Source organism: Xenopus laevis, chromosome 6S, assembly GCF_017654675.1.
Source record: "Xenopus laevis strain J_2021 chromosome 6S, Xenopus_laevis_v10.1, whole genome shotgun sequence".
In the NCBI taxonomy this organism is placed as follows: Eukaryota; Metazoa; Chordata; class Amphibia; order Anura; family Pipidae; genus Xenopus; species Xenopus laevis.
In genome coordinates, this window is record NC_054382.1 from 116123264 (window position 1) to 116144877 (window position 21614).

General features: G+C 43.3%; 1 protein-coding gene across 3 annotated transcripts in view; it reads right to left on the reverse strand.

The window, feature by feature from the left end:
• sdc2.S (syndecan 2 S homeolog) overlaps positions 1-17384 on the reverse strand; it is a 79118-nt gene extending 61734 nt beyond the window's left edge. The window contains exons 1-2 of one of the 3 annotated variants that reach the window (XM_041567088.1): positions 17188-17330; positions 16418-16844 (exon numbers count right to left, since the gene is read on the reverse strand). In XM_041567088.1, coding sequence (XP_041423022.1) covers positions 16418-16477 — 60 coding nt within the window. In that variant the 5' untranslated portion in view covers positions 16478-16844; positions 17188-17330. 3 annotated transcript variants of the gene reach the window in all.
• Positions 17385-21614: the final 4230 nt, after the last annotated feature.

The window sequence follows — 21614 nt, forward strand, 5'->3', positions numbered from 1 at the left end:
CAGCAGAAAATGAGCTTCCCCTGTAATATAAGCTGATGCTACAGGTTTGCTGATCATTAAATTCTGATGCTAATTGCACTGGTTTCTGTGCTGCCATGTAGTAATTATCTGTATTAATTACTAATCAGCCTTATATTGTGACATTTCTATTCTATGTGTACTGTATATTGTGAGTGGGTCCCTAAGCTCAGTAAGTGACAGCAGCACAGAGCATGTGCAGTGAATCAGCAGAAAAGAAGATGGGAGCTACTGGGGCATCTTTGGAGACACAAATCTTTACTGCTAAAGGGCTGTGATTCCCTTGGGCTGGTACAGAAACCCAAAACATAATGTACAACATTTCTATCTACTTCTTTACTTAAGCTTTAGTTCTTCTTTAATTATTAGGGATGCACCAAATCCACTTTTTTGGATTCGGCTGAACCCCCGAATCCTTGGCGAAAGATTTGGCCGAATACCTAACCAAATCCTAATTTGCATATGCAAATTAGGAGTGGAAAGGGGAAAAATGTTTTACTTCCTTGTTTAGTGACAGAAAGTCACGCAATTAGGATTCAGATTCGGTTCAGCCTGCTGCAATATATATGCCCCTGCCATGTTCCGTACCAACCCAGGAAATCCAAACGTGTGCAGCCCAATACTCCTGGTGCCAAAGCCCATTCTCGTCTCTGCAGTAATTGTGTTTACATGCAATAAAACTTTAATTACAAGGGCTGTGTGTTTTCCGTGGAAATAAACATTTATATGTATACGCCGCGCCAAGCCTGCAATGGAGATTTCATTTCAGAGTCCATAAAACATTTATAGATGCAAAGCGCATATCGTGCTCCCCTGAGGATCCCCAGACAATCCTAACATTTCTGGGGATTGATGATTCTTCCAGCAATGACAAATAATATGTTTTGGATTTTCATTAGCGCTTCTACCTGTTAGTGTTCCCACGGCTATGGAAGGAGCTTCTGGAGAATGAAAAGTTGTACCTGGTTATTAACCTGAAAGAATTAGCTTCATCCACAGCAAATGCAGCTTTTATAGCGCACTAAGGGGTCCACATAGCTACTCTCAATTCCCCAAGGTCCCCTCTTCTCTCTACTGGGAGCTCAATAGTTGTTACCTGTATTCGAATACAGTCTGCAATTGCACTTTAGTTTTCACCCATTCTGAATTCGTTCAGTTTTTGTTCTGAGGATCCCTTAACTGGTTGTTATGGACCCTCTGTCCTTAGCAACCAGTCAATGGCAGACTGGAAGATTAATAGGAAAGTGCATAAGAGGGGTGACTCACCTTTAAGGTAACTTTTAGTATGTTATAGAATAGCCTATTCTAAACGACGTTTCATGTGGTCTTCATTATATATATATATATATATATATATATATATATATATATATATATATATATATATATATATATATATATATATATATATATATATATATATATATATATATATATATATATATATATATATATATAAAACTTACCTTTTGACTTTCCAACTTTCAATTGGAACGTTTTATTAATTCTTTTTCTATTAAGGATCCTCTCCTATTCATATACCAGTCTCTCAATCAAGATACTCCCTTGTTGCGAAGGTGATTTGAACCCTAGCAACCAGAACACAAATGAGTGAGTTGCTGAACAAAAAGTGAATTAATTAAAATAAACAAAAATGAAAAACAATTGCAACGCACAAAAAGTTACTTCAAAGGTGCACAAGCCCTTTAAGGGCAGAGACAGACGAGAAGATTCGGGGAGATTGTCGCCCGGCGACAAATCGCCTCTTCTTCGGGCGATTAATCTGCCTCCCTGCCGTCTAGAATCTAAATCGCCGGCAGCATGGCATCCGGAGCTCTTTATTTTCCAAAGTTTCCTGATGTTTTCTCTATGGTGGGCCTAGTGAAGCAAATCACTAATGTTTTGGCCAAGGACAGTACTAATATTCCATAAAAAGTGATCTGGCACAGGATACTGTCTTGCTGCCATTTTTTTATCAATTTCCCAAGCATCCCCTGGGCAGGCACCAGATAACATTTGTGGCAAAGGGGATAACATACCTCCCAACATTTGAAAAAACAAAAAGAGGGATAAAGAATTGAGCCTTGTGCAAGCGTGGGGAAAAATTTGTCCACACCCATTTTTATGGTAACACCCCCTAATTACCATGTCCATTTTTGTCAGGTTATAAAAGTTTGAACAAATTTCTAGGAGTTTTAGTGCAATGTTTTATAGCAGTTCTGCTAATGAAGGTGAATTGCCCTTTAAGTTACAGGTCCCAGTTCTCCCAAGAACTTATCTTAAATAGTTACAATTGTTTCTTAGCGTATCATAAATTGTTACAAAAGTGCAGCTGCTGGCTGTTCTGGGCTCTCTGCCAAAAAGCCTCTTATTTTAATTAAGTTTCAGAAAAACTTTGCATCTTCTTCTGGTGTCAGTGTAGGAGATCAAAGAGAAAGTCAGGACATTTCAGTAAGAAATCCGGGACTGCTGAGCTGTCAAAATTGGGACTGCCCCGCAGAAAACAGGACAGTTGGGATGTATGGGATAGTTGGGATTAGGGATGCACCGGATCCACTATTTAGGATTCGGCCAAACCCCCGAATCCTTTGTGAAAGATTCGGCCGAATACCGAATCCGAACCCCAATTTGCATATGCAAATTAGAGATGGGAAGGGGAAACATTTTTTACTTCCTTGTTTTGTGACGAAAAGTCACACGATTTCCCTCCCCACCCCTAATTTGCATATGCAAATTCAGAATCCGAATCCTGCTGAAAAAGCCTGAATCCTGGCCGAATCCCGAAACGAATCCTGGATTCGGCGCATCCCTAGTTGGGATAAGTATAAACAGTGCAAGGTGGTGTTGGCAATACTTGGGAAATGGCTCAAAGAAGGTGATGCCCTAGAGCAGTGATCCCCAACCAGTAGCTCGTGAGCAACATGTTGCTCTCCAACCCCTTGGATGTTGCTCTCAGGGTCCTCAAAGAACATGATTATTTTTGAATTCCAAGCTTGAAAGCAAGTTTTAATTGCATAAAAACTAAGTATAGTGACAAGTAGAGCCTCTTGTACACTGCCACTCCACATAGGGGCTACCAAATAGCCCATCACATCCATTATTTGGCACCCCAAGGGACTTTTTCATGCTTGTGTTGCTCCCCAACTCCTTTTATTTCTGAATGTTGCTCACGGGTTCAAAAGGTTGGGGATCCCTGCCCTAGAGGCAACACAAACAGGCCCAAAACACAATTTTGGCACCCCCAGTGTTTTCACCTTTATTACAAAAAGACACAGGGACCCTGGCAAACAGACATGTTCCAATTACAGGCTAATGAGAAGCAAAATAAAAAGACAAATAGTTCAAAAATCACAAAAATAATTGTCTCTACATCCCACTAATAAGATCAATTTCTGGTGACCTGCCCCTTTCAATAAGGGATTTACTAATTCCATTCGGCAAAACGATGTGGCGTGTATAGTGGTATATAGAACTGAAGTCTCCGCGCTCATCAATATGCCAATAAAAGTGAGAGTGAATGTGTAGGTGAAAGCAGAGTTAGCCTCCTGGCTCCACACCCTTATCCCGAGCGGTGAGGCCAGCTGCTGAATGAAAGTCCTGGTATAAACCACCGACACAGACGCACAATAAAAGACAGGCTTAGCCAGAAAATGACAGCGTTGATCCCGTAATGAAGGGGTGGATGGAATATTAGAGAGACACACACAGTAATCTCACAATTACAACATATTGGCAGGGGAACATGGGCACCGCTTGGCTCACAAGCCCATTTTTATTTAAAGGGACACTGTCAGAGATCCACTCATTAGCTGGGCCCAGATAGAAGCTGCCTGGATCTTGCTAAAACAATAACAGGACTAAGGAATATTCCCATAGGCTGGGGCATTACTGACACCATGGAGAGCCTAATGTTGCTTGAATGTCTCTAGCTGGATAGGCATATGGCACCCATTGTGTTTAACATCATTTGAACATGATTCAAGTCAAGAGACGTAGTGTTAACAACTGATGATCAGAAAGCTCTGTTTACATGAAAAAAGCATTTTTGGTGGCCATAGTTATATAACTCCCCATCAACAATAATGGGCAATAAGACAGTGGCATACAGCTTAACAGCCAATGGAATCACCTTATAGGGTTTGCCAATGGCCTAACAAGCATTTAGTTAGCACCATGGCAAAATCTTTATAGGGATCCCCAAAACTTTGGATTGAATAATGTTTCCCACACTAATAATGGACCATCTACACTTGGGTCTCACAGAATCCTTGGGGTCTGCTTCCTTTATCATTACTCCATGTGATCCTGGAAGACCATAAACTGAGCATCATAGGACTCACATCTTGGAAACTTTTTATGCAAAGGAATTCTTCCACTTTTCAGACAGCTCTGAGCTCAAAGGGGTATATTTATCAAAGAGTGAAGTTAGAGATGACCATGGTACGCTAGCGTGAAACATCGCCTCTCTCCTTTCTTTTCTATGGGTTTTTTAAAGCCGTATTTATCAAATAGCGAACTTGCACTTTCACCCTTTGATAAATACACCTTTAAAAATACCATAGAAATTAATGGAGAGTGGTGGTGGTTTTCACGCTAGTGGACCATGGTCATCTCTAACTTCACTCTTTGATAAATACACCCCAAAATATCAGTCGTTCCAATTCAAGTGCAATGCTAACCTGTAGTCCCCGGATACAATAATGCCAAGCGTTTCCGAAAATATCATTCCAGACAGGACCGTTGAAAAAAGGAATCTGACAACATCTGTCCATACGGGGCTTTTCACGCTCGCTTCTCTAATAGAGGGGCCCTTGTGCTGGCAAGAATGCGTTTATAGAGCCAGGTTTGCAGGGAATGTGTATCAGAGCCGAGACCTTATTCCTCATGGCATAAGTCTCTTTTGAAAGCCTCGTCATGATGTGGTGGAATAATAAACTGGGCATCTTCATTCCTAATGGGCTAGAAAGCCCCAGAGCATGGGGAAATAAGAGCAGGGGGAAATAAGAGCAGGGTGTTGGCCCATTACAGCAAGAAACTTTAAAACACTGAAAACTTTCTGTGCACAATGTGATATTTTATGGGATTTACTTAAGTCTTGGGAACAAAACACAGAAAATCTTTTGCAAAGCCGCTGGCCCGAGGTTCTCTCTAAAGCAGCAAATCCCCGAAGAGTCTACAGGATTTATATAGTTTGATAAATAGGCTGTGGCTTGGCCTTTCCCCAGGGACTAAAGAGAGAGTAAACAGATATTTCAAAAATAAACTTTGTTGGCGCACCTTCAGCAAACTACTTATATTGTCCCAAAAAACTAAATTGTTCAGTTTGGCACCCTATCAGCAAGTGCCACAAAATGCACATTCCAGGTCGCCCGCTTGAATAGACCATAGCGCTACAGAGTCAATGTGCGACACAGAGAAAAGAGGGTTTAGGTGTCACTGAAATTATTGAATGGAGATATTAACATCTGGGTGTATTGACTACTTCTCATGATCTGTCCAAACTTCTCACTCCTGCTCTCCAACATGTTGCAAGCATCCCAACTGCCACCCATATGTCCCCTGTTGTGTTATACTCGCTTAAAAATCATCATGTCTTATCTAATCATAGTGCTGACCCTCCTCAAACAATGTAATGTATTAGGGTGGGAAACGATTAAAGAGCAATGATTATTTTTGCCCTGAATCCTCCTGGTGATTTAAAACTATCCTAAAAGGGGGTGACCGGGCAAAATCTAATGTTGGACACTGAAAGGGTGTTTAAACAATAAACATTACAGCAGTGGCCCTCAAACTGGGGGCTCAATCTGAAGGCCAGTTAGGGTGATATCTGGGGAGAACACAACACTTGAATGCCTACCTTAAAGGACAGTAAGGGTGACATTTAGGTGATAATGAATTTGCTGTCCTAGATGTTCTTGTAAAATAGGGACATTCCATTAATGGAATCCATATTTCATGATTATATAAATCATAATTGTCATTACATCATATATATCATAATTCTATGATCTGAGTAAACCAAAGACTACATGAAAGTCCATGGGTGAATTCCTAAATGCAATCCCCGTGTAAGGAAAGTGCGTCAACACTACCTGTAATAATGTCAGATTAATGATGTGCAGATTAACCAAGTTAACTAATTACCTCTGTATGGCAAAATAAACAGCCTTGCAATTGTTTTACCCCACAAGCATCACAACGTAGAACATCCGCTGACAGACAATGATTTCCTAAACCATGAATGCCTTCCAGTCTCTATAATATTGTAGTGGGTGTGTAATAAATCTGTATCACAAATAGCCTACATGATTTTATTTAACATGAAGACATAAAGGCAGAGACACACGTGGAGATTCGGGGAGATTTAGTCGCCCGACGAATAATCTCCCCAAATCTCCACGTGTGTCTCTGCCCTAAACCCCCGAAATGAAATGTTACTTAATGGGAAAAAAATGTAATTCTAAGTAACTTAATTGTAAATGCAATTGCTACTGAAAGCAGCCCCCGTCCGTTGTGACTGTTGAAACAATGTAGCAGAAGTCAAATGACAAACTGATGAAGCAGCACAGAATGTTGACTTCTGCTACACTGTTTCAACAGTCATAACCTGCAGGAATGAAAAAGAAGTTGAAATAGAAAGTTGCCCAGAATTCTATTACAAAATTTCTAAAAAAAAATTCTGTGATCCTCAACGCAACAGAAACTCAGCCCCTTAAAATGAGCTGAAACAGGGACAGACAAAGAGAAAGTATCCCTGTAACTCACATACCAAAATACTTTTTATGCTGAGTTGAAACATTTATGGAGTTAAACAGGCAGGACAATAGAGAACAACTCCCTGTGCCTACACGGCCCCTTCTGGCAATACAGAGCCAATCCTATAGAGATAACTGACAGCCCATTTCCAGTAAGCGCAACTCTGTTCATCCCTTGCATCACACCAATACCCACACGCCCGGGGCTCTGTTTACTTTGTTAGCAATGTGGTGCCTTTCCCACAGCACCAAACCACTAAGCAGCAAAGGGATTTGGGAATGACATCGGCACATACAGATAAGCAACTGAAGGTGGAACACAGGGACGAGGCTATGGAGGCACAAGCACAGGCCATTATGACTAACAAGGACAGGGATCCTTCCACTGGTGAAAAGCGGCAGAGGAGGGAATATTTGGCACACAGGGTGAGGGACGATCCGCAGCACAACACAGACACCCATATAAACTTGTACCCATAATACTGAAAATAAACCCATGCCTACCCTGAGCCTATCTATATTTATACTGCACCTTTCGGGCAGAGACACGCTACAGTTCGGGGAGATTAAAGATCCTCTTCAGGGCGACGAATGTCCCCAAATTGCCTCCCCGTCGGCTAAAATGAAAATTGCTGGTGGGATGGCACGGGTCGCTTCGTTTTCAAAGTCGCCCGAAGTTTCCTCGTGAGGCAACTTTGGGCGACTTCAGAAAACGAAGAGCTCCGAGTGCCATCCCGCCGACATTTTTCATTCTAGCCGACGGGGAGGTAGGGGAGGCAGTTCGGGGACATTAGTCGTCCTGAAGAGGAGATTTGATGCCGGGTGACTAATCTCCACGAATTGCAGCGTATCTCTGCCCTTCAAGTTCATAGTACCAAAATCATCACACACAAACATCATTAAGGATATGAATCAGCCCAAGAGCTGCTAAGAGACTGACACAGGTAAATTACCTTGCCATTGGGATTTGTGGGGGCACCACCCACAACTCAGAGGCTTGGCAGTCTGATTCCAGTTAAGGTGGTAACTCACCTTTCAGTTAACTTTTAGTAGGATATAGTATGCCCATTTCTGAGCAACTTTTCAATTGGTCTTCACTTTTCATTGTGTACAGTTTTTAAATTATTTGCTGCCTTCCTCTGACTCCTTACAGCTTTCAAATGGGGGTCAATGACCCCGACAGCCAAAAAACACTTGCTCTGCGAGGTTACAATTTTATTGTTATTGTTACTTATCACTTATATTTCTATCCAGGCTTCTCTTACTCAAATTCCATTCTCTCATCCAAACTGCTGACTAATTGCTAGGGTAATTTAGACCCTAGCAACCAGATAGGTTCTGAAATTCCGAACTGCCAAACAAAAAGTGAAATAATTTAAAGCCAAAAGCAATAAAAAAAAATAAATAAAAAGACGAAATGTAAATTATCTCAGAATATCGATCTCTACGTCATACTAAAATGTACTAACAAAAATTCCTTTAACAAAACAGCTATTTTCACTCCATTTTTTGGTGCCAAGATGACTTTAAAGGCTATGTCATATGGCAGCGGTCACCCAAAATGCACCTTATACTTAGTTCTTCATAAAAACTTTAATATAGCAGCTGTATAGAGCATGTATGGACAACCGCAACACCCAGAGGGCTGCAATCTACCCACCCCTGCTGCACAGAGAGCTCAGCCTTCTTCCCATCTCTAAGCTCTCTGTGTTATTCCAATGTCCGAGCTTTCATCAGGCGTGAATAGATATTTTTAACTTGTTAGTAGAACAAATGACCTAATGTAATGAAAGACAAGACATACATATATATATATATATATATATATATATATATATATATATATATATATATATATATATATATAACACTAGCCTGTGCAGTCTGTAGCCAATCAGAATGCAAATATGTACAGCATTCAACAAATCTGTAGCCAATCTCATGCCTCCTATTTAGAGATAAATGGCTCATGTTTGGGGGGGGCCAGCCTGGACTTTTTTATACACAATATAACACAAGTCTTTATAGTTTTACAATTTACGGGTATAGGATCAATTATCCAGAGGGCTTTTGCAGAAAGATTCAGATTATAGGAAGGCTGTGTCTTGTTGACTCCATCTCCATTCCTCCAATCCTTATCAAAGGCATAAAAAAATCCTATCCGGTTTATTTAACGATAAAATTGATTTTACTTGACTTTGGCTAGTGGCAGACAGGGAGATTAGTCGCCCAGCGACAAATCTTCTTTTCTGTGGGCGACTAATCTCCCCATACTGCCTTTCTGCCGGCTAAAACACGAATCACTGGCGGGATTGCTTCAGATTTCCGAAGTTGCCCAAAGTTGCTTGTTGGAAATGCGAATCGATTCCAGCCGGCGATTAGTATTTTAGCCAGCGAGAAGGCAGTATGGGACGGTTAGTCGCCTGCAGAAGAGGGGATGTCGCTGGCCGACTAATCTCCCCATCTGCAACTAGCCTTAAAGTAGACCCCTCATACAGAAAACCCCAGGTCCCAGGTATTCCAGATAACAGGTCCTACACTTGTAATGTAGAATCAAATTAATTATCCTACAGAAACCATCTTTCCCCCTTGTGCTAGAATGCCCAGATTATGACACCACAACCACCTCTACAATCACTAAAGGATCTGATCTCATTTTGTCCATGGTCAAGGACAACTATGGCCCCTCAAAATGACCTGTTCTCCGGTCTGAGCACCTTTTATTCAGATCAACCTATTCAGTCCATCATGATGGGAGGCCAGATGTTGGCATTTATGCCAGGCTTTATTTCAAGCTATAGCTAACTTTAGACTACAAATCCCCCGATTCCCCCAGCCTGAGACAGACTAGAAGTGCAGTCAGCTCCGCAGGGTCTTGCAGTTAAAACATTTCCCCTAATGAAGAAAAGCCTGGAGACCCAAAGAGAAGAGATCTGGAGAAACACAATCCACATGGTGGTTATCATGAGTAAAACCCAGCTTGATGGTACTTAATAAATAATAATATGAGTGTATAACTTGAAAAGCTAGGGTTCCATCCATTTGTCATCTCCTCTGGGCTTTCGGAAGGTCAACATCCCCATGGGCCTCAGACGCCAAACACAGGCAGCCGTGGGCTCAATATGTTTGAAGAGCTGCATATAATTAGCAGTGCGATATTAAAAATAAACACGATCATTGCTTCTGGGGAGATAGACAGGCTACACTGCTGGTTATCACTCGCATGAAGAGGTCCCTACATCTGCCCTTTGCACTTCATAATATGCATGTGTCATTCAAAATAAATGCACTTAATAGAAAAAAAAACGGAGACTTGTTTGGACAGCTAACTTGGGAATCATGCGTGGGGCCAACAAGCGGCTGCCATGGAAAGAGACCAACATCTGGGAAGAGGATTCCAAAGGGATGACTGTTGCACTCACAGCGGGAGCCTCGTTATTTCCTTTTTTTCAGTTTTTCACCAGAAATAAAGACTTTTTGCAATCACTTTCTATTTGTGACCATTTTTCTAATATTTAAGTATAAAGTTTAATTTTTCACCTTCTAAGGGTTGGGGGAGATGGGCAGATTCAGGGAGATTTCGCCTGGCGAATAATCGCCTCTTCTGCTGGGACAATCTCCCAGAACTGCCTTCCATCTGCCTTCTTGAATGAAGAATCACCTGCGCTAATGCACTCGCGGCGCTTCGATTTCCGAAGTCGTCTGAAGTTTCCTCATGAGGCAACTTTGAGCTACTTCGAAAATAGAAGCGCCGCGAGGAGATTCTTCATTCAAGCAGGCGGAAGGCAGACGGAAGAGGCGATTTGTCGCCAGGCGACTAAATTTCCCGGAATCTGCCCCAACCCTAAAGCAGCTTGTGGGGGTCACTGACTCTGTAACTGTTTAAATTATTATTATTATTATTATCAACATTTATTTATATAGTGCCAGCATATTTTGCAGCGCTGAAAAGTAAATGTGTTTATACAACTACATTAATTACATACATAGAACATATGGAGTTACATACATCACGACCAATACCAGTACAAAAGGAGAGGAAGGTCCTGTGCAAAAGAGCTTACAATCTAAAGGGAAAGAGAATTGATACAAAGCTGATACAATCCCTGCATTTCAATTACAGGCAGCTGTTAGAATTGATACAATAGTTGTTAATACTCCACAGATACTACTGATAAATGGAGCAACTAATGGAGCAACTCAATGTAGCAAATTGGAACAGTTCAGAGTTTGCGCCTGGATCACTGAACTGAGACAGCAATTCAAACTTCAATTTTGGAAAACAAAAAATTGAAAGCAACGGAATGAAAACAACTCAACTGAAAAAAAGTATTTGGAAGTGAATAACCCAGTTGACATCCTGATGCTGCTAATAAATGCTTAATGCCAAACACAGATCTCTCTGCTAGACATGCACACGGATGCCTTTAGTTCTCCCAGGAGCCATTATTTACCTAAAGTAGGACTTGTCCAACCTATGGCCCACTCAGCTGCTGCTGAACTACAACACTGCCAGGGCTGCTCCTGCCATGAAATTTGGCCCCACTAGTGCAGAGTGCTTTTGCTTTCACTGCACTAGCAATGGGGCCCCCCTTTGACCCGCTCTGATGCTGATGTTTTAAGAATGGGAGAGAGGGGCTGTTTTGGGGGTGGCAGCAGCCCCAGGATCACCCTTGAACACTGCAACTATTGCCATCTTGCTCAGCTACATAAACCCCTAACTGCTCCTCTCAAAAGACAACTCAAGCTCACACGCCATATACAATTCTACCTTTCTATCTGCAAAGAAGGGCCCAGGGCACATGGGATAATTGCAGAGTATTTAGTCCCTATAACAATTAGTTGCTGTAAGAGCCTTAAAGGAGAACTAAACCCTAAAAATACCATATTTTCTATACTGAACTTATTGCACCAGCCTAAAGTTTGAGCTTGTCAATAGCAGCAATGATCCAGGACTTCAAACTTGTCACAGGGGGTCCCCATCTTGGAAAGTGTCTGTGACACTCACATGCTCAGTGGGCTCTGAGCAGCTGTTGAGAAGCTAAGCTTAGGGCTCGTCACTAATTATCCAGCAGAAAATGAGCTTCCCTGTAATATAAGCTGATGCTACAGGGCTTATTATTAAATGCTGATGCTAATTGCACTGGTTTTTGTGCTGCCATATAGTAATTATCTGTATTAATTACTAATCAGCCTTATATTGTGACATTTTTATTCTATGTGTACTGTATATTGTGAGTGGGTCCCTAAGCTCAGTAAGTGACAGCAGCACAGAGCATGTGCAGTGAAGCAGCAGAGAAGAAGATGGGGAGCTACTGGGGCATCTTTGGAGACACAGATCTTTACTGCTAAAGGGCTGTGGTTGCCTTGGGCTGGTACAGAAACCCAAAACATTTCCAGCCTACTTCTTCAGTTAAGCTTTAGTTCTCCATTAAAAGGCAAAACCATCAACTACTGGGGTGCTATTGCACCTGGGACTACACCCCTTGGGTAGGGTTGTCACCTTTTCATAAGTTTAAGTGTAAGTTTCTAGCAGATTCGGGGCAGGCCAGGAGCGGAACTTAAATGGATTACAAATTTACAGGGTGACACACATACCATTGTGCCCACTAGAGTCATGATAAGTTATACAGTGGATAGTAGGGCAGGGAAAATGATTCAGTGGGCATGATGGAAGGGCACTGACCCTGATGAAATTCCAGAGGGGGCGAACCATGGCTAGTTACACCACTGACCCTCATTCACTTGTGGCATCAATCATTAGCAACAATCACCCAACAAGTGAGCCTGAGAAGCCCATACAGGACATGTTGGGGGAAGAGTTCAAATGACAGGGGAGAGAACCAGTTAGAATTGCCATTAACTATAAAGGGGCCAAAAAATAAAGTTTTGGTAAATAAAAGAAATTATAATTCTAGGCAACTTTACCATAGAGATTCATGGTAAAACTGAATTGGTTTTAAAGTTATTTGTAAACGGAATTACTATTGGAAAAAGCAACTGGCTGTTCCTTTCTGTTCTCTGCCCCCCTCCCCAATAGCAATTCCATCTGCAAATAACTTTAAAAGCAATTCAGCATTTTTAATAAATGTATATAGTGAAAGGTGAATAGAATTTTATTTTCTTTTATTAAATGCTATTTTTGGGTTTGCATACCCTTTAAAAGGGGAAGAAAAAAGATCCCGGTGTAGATTGAAACAACATGTTAAACAGACTCCAAACAAGTTGGGAATGGGCTGCTCTGCTGGCTCCCTCTGTCAACAAAAGGGAATGTGGAGTGGATCAGTTTTGGCAAGAGGAGCAGGAAGTGGGGGAGGGAGATTCGGAATATTATAAACACAGCTGAAGACAAGGGAAGGGGGGCCTCCACCAATTAATAGGTTACTGGGAGCTCCTAAAAAGGCATTTGTCCCAATGCAGGTTTAGATCGTCCCTCATCGCTGCGGCTCTGGAATCCGGGCAGCATTCTTTGCACATTAATGTTTCTTTGGGTCTGAAAGGAAAAGGGATGGACTCAGCATTCCCGGGGCATTTGAGGGAAAATCACCTTCCATTTCACCGACTTCATTTCCTCATTAGGGAAAAAAAAGTGGTGTCAGAAAGGGGTGGAAGTGATGAAGCCCAGGAATATGAAATTAGGAGGGGTCCTATTGAACAAAAACTAATGGGCTCGAAGTTTTAAAAAAGTAAATAACAACATTCACCGTGTGAACAAAGGACAGGGATCTATAATCCAGAACATTTGGGACATGGAGATTTCCAGATAAGGGCTCTTTCTCTAATTCATAGTACCAGGGAAAACGCCAGCACAATGGCACTCGCGGCACTTGAATTTCCGAAGTCGCCCGAAGTTGCCTCACAAGGAAACTTTGGGCGACTTCGGAAATCGAAGCGCCGGGAGTGCATTGCCACAGGCGATTTTTCATTTTAGCAGGTGGAAGGCAGTTCGGGGAGATTGTCGCCCCGGCAGGCTACTAAATCTCCCCGAATCTGCCCCTGCCCTAAAAGGCTACTAAACACATTTAAACATTAAAGAAATAGAATTGTTTGCTTGAATGGGGCATTACGGAAAAAGGAATTCCTGAAGCTGGATTTCTGGAGACCTGAATATACTACAGGATCAGCTCGTAGGCGTATGTGTAGATTTGACTTTCCAATCAGGCTGATATTCTGCAGAACCCCCCCCCCCCCCCAACACAGGTAATATGACAATAGTAATGATGAAGCAATGAGATGAGACCCCCAGACTGTGCCGCTGGGCAGCAAAGCATTCACAGACCCCAACCTGCTGAAATCACTGCTATTTGGGCTTCTTACCGGGGCTGTTTATAAGGCAGAGATCACTAAACCTTACACAGATACAGATGTGACAAACAAGGATAGGCTTTTGTGAGTTGCATTCCAGGCACGACTGCCATAAAAACATCCCTCCCTGGGCAGCCCCATATAAAGAACAATAATTGTATAACGGACAGCCACGAATATTTCACTTCTTTCTTTTCTACTGCAACTGGCAGCACATGGGTTAATGTGGTGGAAAGATCATTGTTATGATGCAGCATATTCAGGATAGTATGTCCCAATGCATTGGCACTGCCAGAGATCTGTATACCCCAGGGCAATGTCATCCCATGCTGTACACACTGCTGTACACTCACAACTACCAGCAAACACTTTATACACAAGGGGCACTGCCGCCAACATCTGTGTATCACTTGGGAATTCAGACAAACGCTGAAAATCTTCTTGTCCCACAAATTCTATGTTACTACCCATCCTCAAATCAAACGGCATAGCCCAGGGCCACTAGACAAGACTATGTCCACCCCTAGGCCATTCCAAGGAAATCTCTATAGCCCTGGGGTACATAACTCACACAGCACAGGGACACTACAAATAAATCCCAGCCAGTCTGAGCCACTGCCTAGAAATCTGCTGGGTACCCACAGTATCCCCAGCTGCACTGGGTATGGCCAGAAACACCCTCAAGATTCCCAGCAGTAATGGGTAAAGCCAGAACACCCATTATAATCTCAGCAGTATTGGATGAAGTCAACAGCACCCACTATATTCCCAACAGTACTGGATGAATTCAACAGCACCCACTATATTCCCATCGGTACTGGATACAGCCAGAAGCACCCACTATATTCCCAACAGTACTGAATGAAGTCAACAGCACCCACTATATTCCCAACAGTATTGGATGAAGTCAACAGCACCCACTATATTCCCAACAGTACTGGATGAATTCAACAGCACCCACAATACTCCTGCAGTACTGGATACAGCCAGAAGCACCCACTATATTCCCAACAGTATTGGATGAAGTCAACAGCACCCACTATATTCCCATCGGTACTGGATACAGCCAGAAGCACCCACTATATTCCCAACAGTACTGAATGAAGTCAACAGCACCCACTATATTCCCAACAGTATTGGATGAAGTCAACAGCACCCACAATACTCACAACAGTACTGAATGAGGTCAATAGCACCCACTACACTCCCAACAGTACTGAATGAGGTCAATAGCACCCATTATACTCCCAACAGTACTGAATGAAGTCAACAGCACCCACAATACTCCCAGCAGTACTGGATACAGCCAGAAGCACCCACTATATTGCCATAAGTACTGGATGAGGTCAATAGCACCCACTACACTTCCAACAGTACTGAATGAGGTCAATAGCACCCATTATACTCCCAACAGTACTGGATGTAGTCAACAGCACACACTATATCCCCATCAGTACTGGATGAAGTCAACAGCACCCACAATACTCCCAGCAGTACTGGATACAGCCAGAAGCACCCACTATATTCCCAACAGTACTGGATGAGGTCAACAGAACCCACTTTATCCCCATCAGTACTGAATGAAGTCAACAGCACCCACTATACTCCCAACAGTACTGGATACAGCCAGAAGAACTCACTATATTCCCAGCAGTACTCGCAGTATTACAAGTAGTATTGGCTAGTGCCAGCAGCACCCACAGTTTCTAAAGTGCATTAAGCCAGCAGCACCCACAGTATTAGCAGTAGGGAATAAAGTCAGAAGCACCCACAGTGTTCCTAGCAGCACCCAGATAATTGCAAGCAGCAGTAGTGGCAGCAGCACCCAAAGTACTCCCTCAGTGCTAGATAAAGCCAGCAGCACCCACAGAATTCTCCCAGTACTGGATCCCAGCAGCAGCCACAGAATTCTCCCAGTACTGGATCCCAGCAGCACCCACAGAATTCTCCCAGTACTGGATCCCAACAGCACCCACAGAATTCTCCCAGTACTGGATCCCAGCAGCACCCACAGAATTCTCCCAGTACTGGATCCCAGCAGCACCCACAGAATTCTCCCAGTACTGGATCCCAGCAGCACCCACAGAATTCTCCCAGTACTGGATCCCAACAGCACCCACAGAATTCTCCCAGTACTGGATCCCAGCAGCACCCACAGAATTCTCCCAGTACTGGATCCCAGCAGCACCCACAGAATTCTCCCAGTACTGGATCCCAGCAGCACCCACAGAATTCTCCCAGTACTCGATCCCAACAGCACCCACAGAATTCTCCCAGTACTGGATCCCAGCAGCACCCACAGAATTCTCCCAGTACTGGATCCCAGCAGAATCACTCACCGTTTCCCCGGAGAAGGCAGCGAGCAGGGCAAAGGGAACGATCAGCCACACGTTCCTCATTATTCCCCCGATAGAGACGATCCCGGGCGGTGAAGTTGCTCAGTCCCACACTGCCCCGCGCTCACTTGTTGCTGAAGGGATTCCCACTGGATTCAGCGCTCTGAGACCGCCGCTCCCTCCGCACTCACTCGTCTATATCCCCAGGCAAATCCCCTTCCCTCCGGATCCCGTATCCTTCCGCTCCCCGAACTTTCCGATGTTTGTCGCTCGAACTGGGCACGTGTTTCTCCTGCTGATCCCGACGGCTGTGAGCGGTGTGTGCGAGTCTCTGCGCTTCTCTGATGTCTCCTTCAGGCTGCCTGGGAGAGCGCGTCTGTTCCTCCCTCAGTCTCTGAGCAGTGATGTTACGCGTGGACAAGTGCGACTCCTACAGAAAGGGCAGCGACTCAACTCTTTGCAGCAAACACCGCGACCCTCCCCCAGATTCACACATTGGGCAACAAAGGCTTCCCCTTACACTAGCACTGTTACTGTTTACCTATAGACAACCCTACTAATGGGATTCCTTATCCGGAAAGGAGGGAGTTTCCTGGCTAAAGACTTTTTATCCCATTCCTTAAAGGGGATCTATCGCGTAATTAAAAATTTGTAAAAAGAATTGTTGCATCAAGTAATTAAAATGTCTAAATATAATGTATTAAAAAAAATGTATAGTTTTTAAAATATTCCAGTCATTATAGTGAATCTATTTCTAGCTGCTTCTCTCCTACCTGCCTCTGGCTAGCTCTGAGGTCGGGTCGTGTTTCTCTGCATAACTGCTCTGTCCTCTCTCTCATTGGCTGTTCGTGCTGTCAGTCAGTCAGTGCTGTGTAAAGACACATCGGTAGTTCAGTGACTTCAAAGGCTCCTTCGTTCTGTTCCCTTATAGATTCCTGAAGAAACTCCTTCTCTCCCCCTGAGCCAGTCCCCCCTGCAGCCAGCACCCCCCTCTGAAAGCAGCACCCGTAGTTTGATAAGTTGAAAAGCTCCGTGTTTCACAGTAACCTGCTCTCCTTCTGCAGCTCCCCCTCCCCTTTCACTAAGTATGTGGAAATAAAGGTGGACTGGTAACTTTCCTCACAACTTTTCTTCCCTGCAGCATATAAGTCTGTATGTGAGTCCTGAGACACGTGACGAGTTTTAGATAAGCAACAAAATCAAACTGGAACAGCACACTCACGTGTCTCAGGACTCACATACAGACTTATATGCTGCAGGGAAGAAAAGTTGTGAGGAAAGTTACCAGTCCACCTTTATTTCCACATACTTAGTGAAAGGGGAGGGGGAGCTGCAGAAGGAGAGCAGGTTACTGTGAAACATCGAGCTTTTAAACTTATCAAACTACGGGTGCTGCTTTCAGAGGGGGGTGCTGGCTGCAGGGGGGACTGGCTCAGGGGGAGAGAAGGAGTTTCTTCAGGAATCTATAAGGGAACGGAACAAAGGAGCCTTTGAAGTCACTGAACTACCGATGTGTAAGCTGGCAGCAAAAATACTCCTTGATACTGATAACTAACATTTACCCCACCCCAGACAGTTGTGTCTGTGGGTCAGAAAGATCTGGATCTGAGCAGTGGGACACATTCATTCCCAGTGGGTATCAGTCCTGAGCACTGCTCACATTTACCACCATGATTGTGTCTGGTTCCCCCACTGCCTGTGCCACTAGCAGACTCTGTTATGATTTTTATGATGTGATTTTTATTTCTAAATCACACTGTTTACACTGCAAATAATTCACTCTATAATATAAAATTTTATTCCTGAACCAGCAAGTGTATTTTGTTAGTTGTAATATTGGAGTGTAGTTGCATCTCAGGTCATTTTGCCTGGTCATGTGCTTTCAGAAAGAGCCAGCACTTTAGGATGGAACTGCTTTCTGGCAGGCTGTTATTTCTCCTACTCAATGTAACTGAATGTGTCTCAGTGGGAACTGGATTTTACTATTGAGTGCTGTTCTTAGATCTACCAGGCAGCTGTTATCTTGTGTTAGGGAGCTGCTATCTGGTTACCTTCCCATTGTTCTGTTGTTAGGCTGCTGGGGGGAAAGGGAGGGGCTGATATCACTCCAACTTACAGTACAGCAGTAAAGAGTGACTGAAGTTCAGGGTCAGACTGGGGGGCCTGGGGCCCACAGTGGTTACTGCTCCAGGGCCCCATTTGGGCTGCGTCTGCACACGGCGCTGCATGTGCGTGTTGCTAAGTATGCACAAAATATTTTTGCAACTAAGGTACGGATCTGGGCTGGCGGGGCCCACCAGGTTTTTTTTCCTGGTATCCCACCTGCCCAGCCCAGAGCACAAGACACATGACTGGGGGCAGCTGGGAAATGGACAACTAGGGTTACCCCTGGCCGTTTTTTTACCGGCCTAGCCAATAAATCACCTGCCAAGGTTGGGGCGGTATTACAAATTTACCGGCAATGTAGTTGCCTGTAAATTTGTACTACCCTTAACAAAAGTCCTTGGCCCTCCACTGGAAACGTACCTTTTCTTTGTCTTTTGGCCATCACGCAATGTGGCTCCACACTCTTTTCTGTCACGCCCCTCCCCACAGCTCCACCCCTTTTGCACTGCCCCCTTTATGTCCCATCCCACCCCTTTTATTCCGGCCCCCACCACGGGCCAGTAAAATTATTCTAAAAAGGTGGCAACCAGGTCCGGACTGAGAATTAAAATAGGCCCTGGCTTTTCAGGTACACAGAGGCCCAATCAGCTCACATAGAGGCCCAAACAGCCCCGACCAGCCCACTAAATGCTGACTTTCTATGGGACCTTATAGCAGCCCCTCTGGCATTTGCCAGAACCCACAGATTGCCAGTCCGTGCCTGGTGGCAACCCTACTGACAATATGTCTAGCCCCGTGTCAGATTTCAAAATGAAATATCTAAAAATCTGCACTATTAACTGATGCATTTTGGAGAAAAATTTTTTTTTTCCCATGACAGTGTCCCTAAGGCTGATAAAATGTGGACTTGATGGACTTTGTCTTTTTTCAACCCGAATTAACTATGTAATAGGATTGATTGTTCTGCCCCAGTATGGCTTTATAAGTTCTCATCATGTACAGGAGACCTAGGGGCCCATTTACTTAGCTCGAGTGAAGGAATAGAATAAAAAAAACTTCGAATGGTTTTTTTTGGCTACTTCGACCATCGAATTGGCCTTCGACTACGACTTATAATCGAACGTTTCGAACTAAAAATCGTTCGAATATTCGACCACTCGATAGTCGAATTACTGTCTCTTTAAAAAAAACTTCGACCCCCTACTTCGCCACCTAAAACCTACCAAGCACCAATGTTAGCCTATGGGGAAGGTCCACATAGGCTTTCTAACAATTTTTAGGTCGAAGAAAAATCGTTTGATCGATGGATTAAAATCCTTCGAATTGAACGATTCGAAGGATTTAATCGTTTTTTTCATTCGTTTCGTTCGATCAAAATATTTGCGGTAAATCCTTCGACTTTGATATTCGAAGTCGAAGGATTTACATTTGGCAGTCGAATATCGAGGGTTAATTAACCCTCGATATTCGACCATATGTAAATCTGCCCCTTAGTGAGAGACCCACCCATTCCTATATTGCGGCCTTTTCTGGATAATGGGTTTAAACATCCCAATCCCTATACTGGAATGACATTGTCAGTCTCATAGGCAGAATTCTGCAACTTTGCCATTGGTCTCTTTTCTACCTCTATCTTCCATTGGACTGTAACTGCTCTGTAGTTGTTGGGTATCCTTGACCCTTAGAATAAAAGAGAGGTCAGTGTTAGTGATTATTTCTGTTTATCCAAGGCTGGAGATGGAGAGAGTTGGTGTAAAAGCTGAGGAACGATCTATGGGGTTAAAAAGAAAAATTTTTTTATAATCCTCATTTTAAAAAGTCCAACCTACCTTCCTGAAGCTGTTGGGAACTGTAGCTAACTGTGCTGTGAGTTGCAGTTGACCATTCAGGCCCTTTCTTTCAGTCTGGCATTTAAATCACTGCCCCCACTGCAGAATCCTTTTAAGTGCCCCCCAATATTGAGGAGTGTGATGTTTATGGGGAGGGTGGGACAGGCCCTGTGTTGCTTGTCTGTTTGACATGATCAGATGCTCAGGGGATCCCCATCATTTTGTTAGGAGCCAATTAAAGGGGTGGTTCACCTTTAAAGTAACTTTTTGTATGTTATAGAACGACCAATTCTAAGCAACTTTCAATTGGTTTTCATTATTTATTATTTTTATAGTTTTATAGTTATTTGCCTTTTTCTTCTGATTCTTTGCAGCTTTCAAATGGGCGTCGCTGACCCCTTCTAAAAATGTATTGTTATTGCTACTTTTTATTGCTGATCCTTCTATTAGAGTCCTGTGCGGGTCAATTTTTTGAAACCCGTACCCGAACTGTACCCGCAACCTGAAACCCGGACCCTCAACCCGCATTCTTACCAGGTTGGACCTGCTACCCGACCCCCAAGTACCTTATCCGCAACCCGGACCTGCGACCCACTGACCCTCAAGAATCAGGAAGTGCTGTCATAGTAAACTGGAAGTGACATTATCGGAAGTAGGCGCCATCAAAAAAAAGGAGTAAAACTCGCTATTGCGAAAACCTGCGGCCCGCAGAACCGCCGACCCATGTCTATACTCGCACCCGGAACCTCAACCCGCAGATTTTTGCGGGTAACCCGCGGGTACACGACCCGCTGCAGGACTCTACCTTCGATTCAGACTCTCTCCTATTCATAGTCCAGTCTCTTATTCAAATCAATGCATGGTTGCTAGGGAAATTTACCAGATTGCTTAAAATGCAAATTGAAGAGCTGCTGAATAAAAAGCTAAATAACTCAAAAACCTTCAATAATAAAAAAAATTAAAACAAATTGCAAATTATCTCAGAATATCACTCTCTGCATCATACTAAAAGTTATCTCAAAGGTGAACAGCCTCCTTCTGTTTCCAGCAAACCGGGGTCACTGACCCCATGTAAGGCTAAACATTTAATGCTATTTCTATATTTTTATTACTTTCTATTGAGGCTGGAGAGCTGCTGAAAAAAAAAAAAGCAAAAACCACAAATAATAAAAAATGAAAACCAACTGCAAATTGTATTAGACTATCACTCTCTATGGTAGGCAAGATTTATAGCAGGCATCAAAATATCCCATGTGCCATTGCCC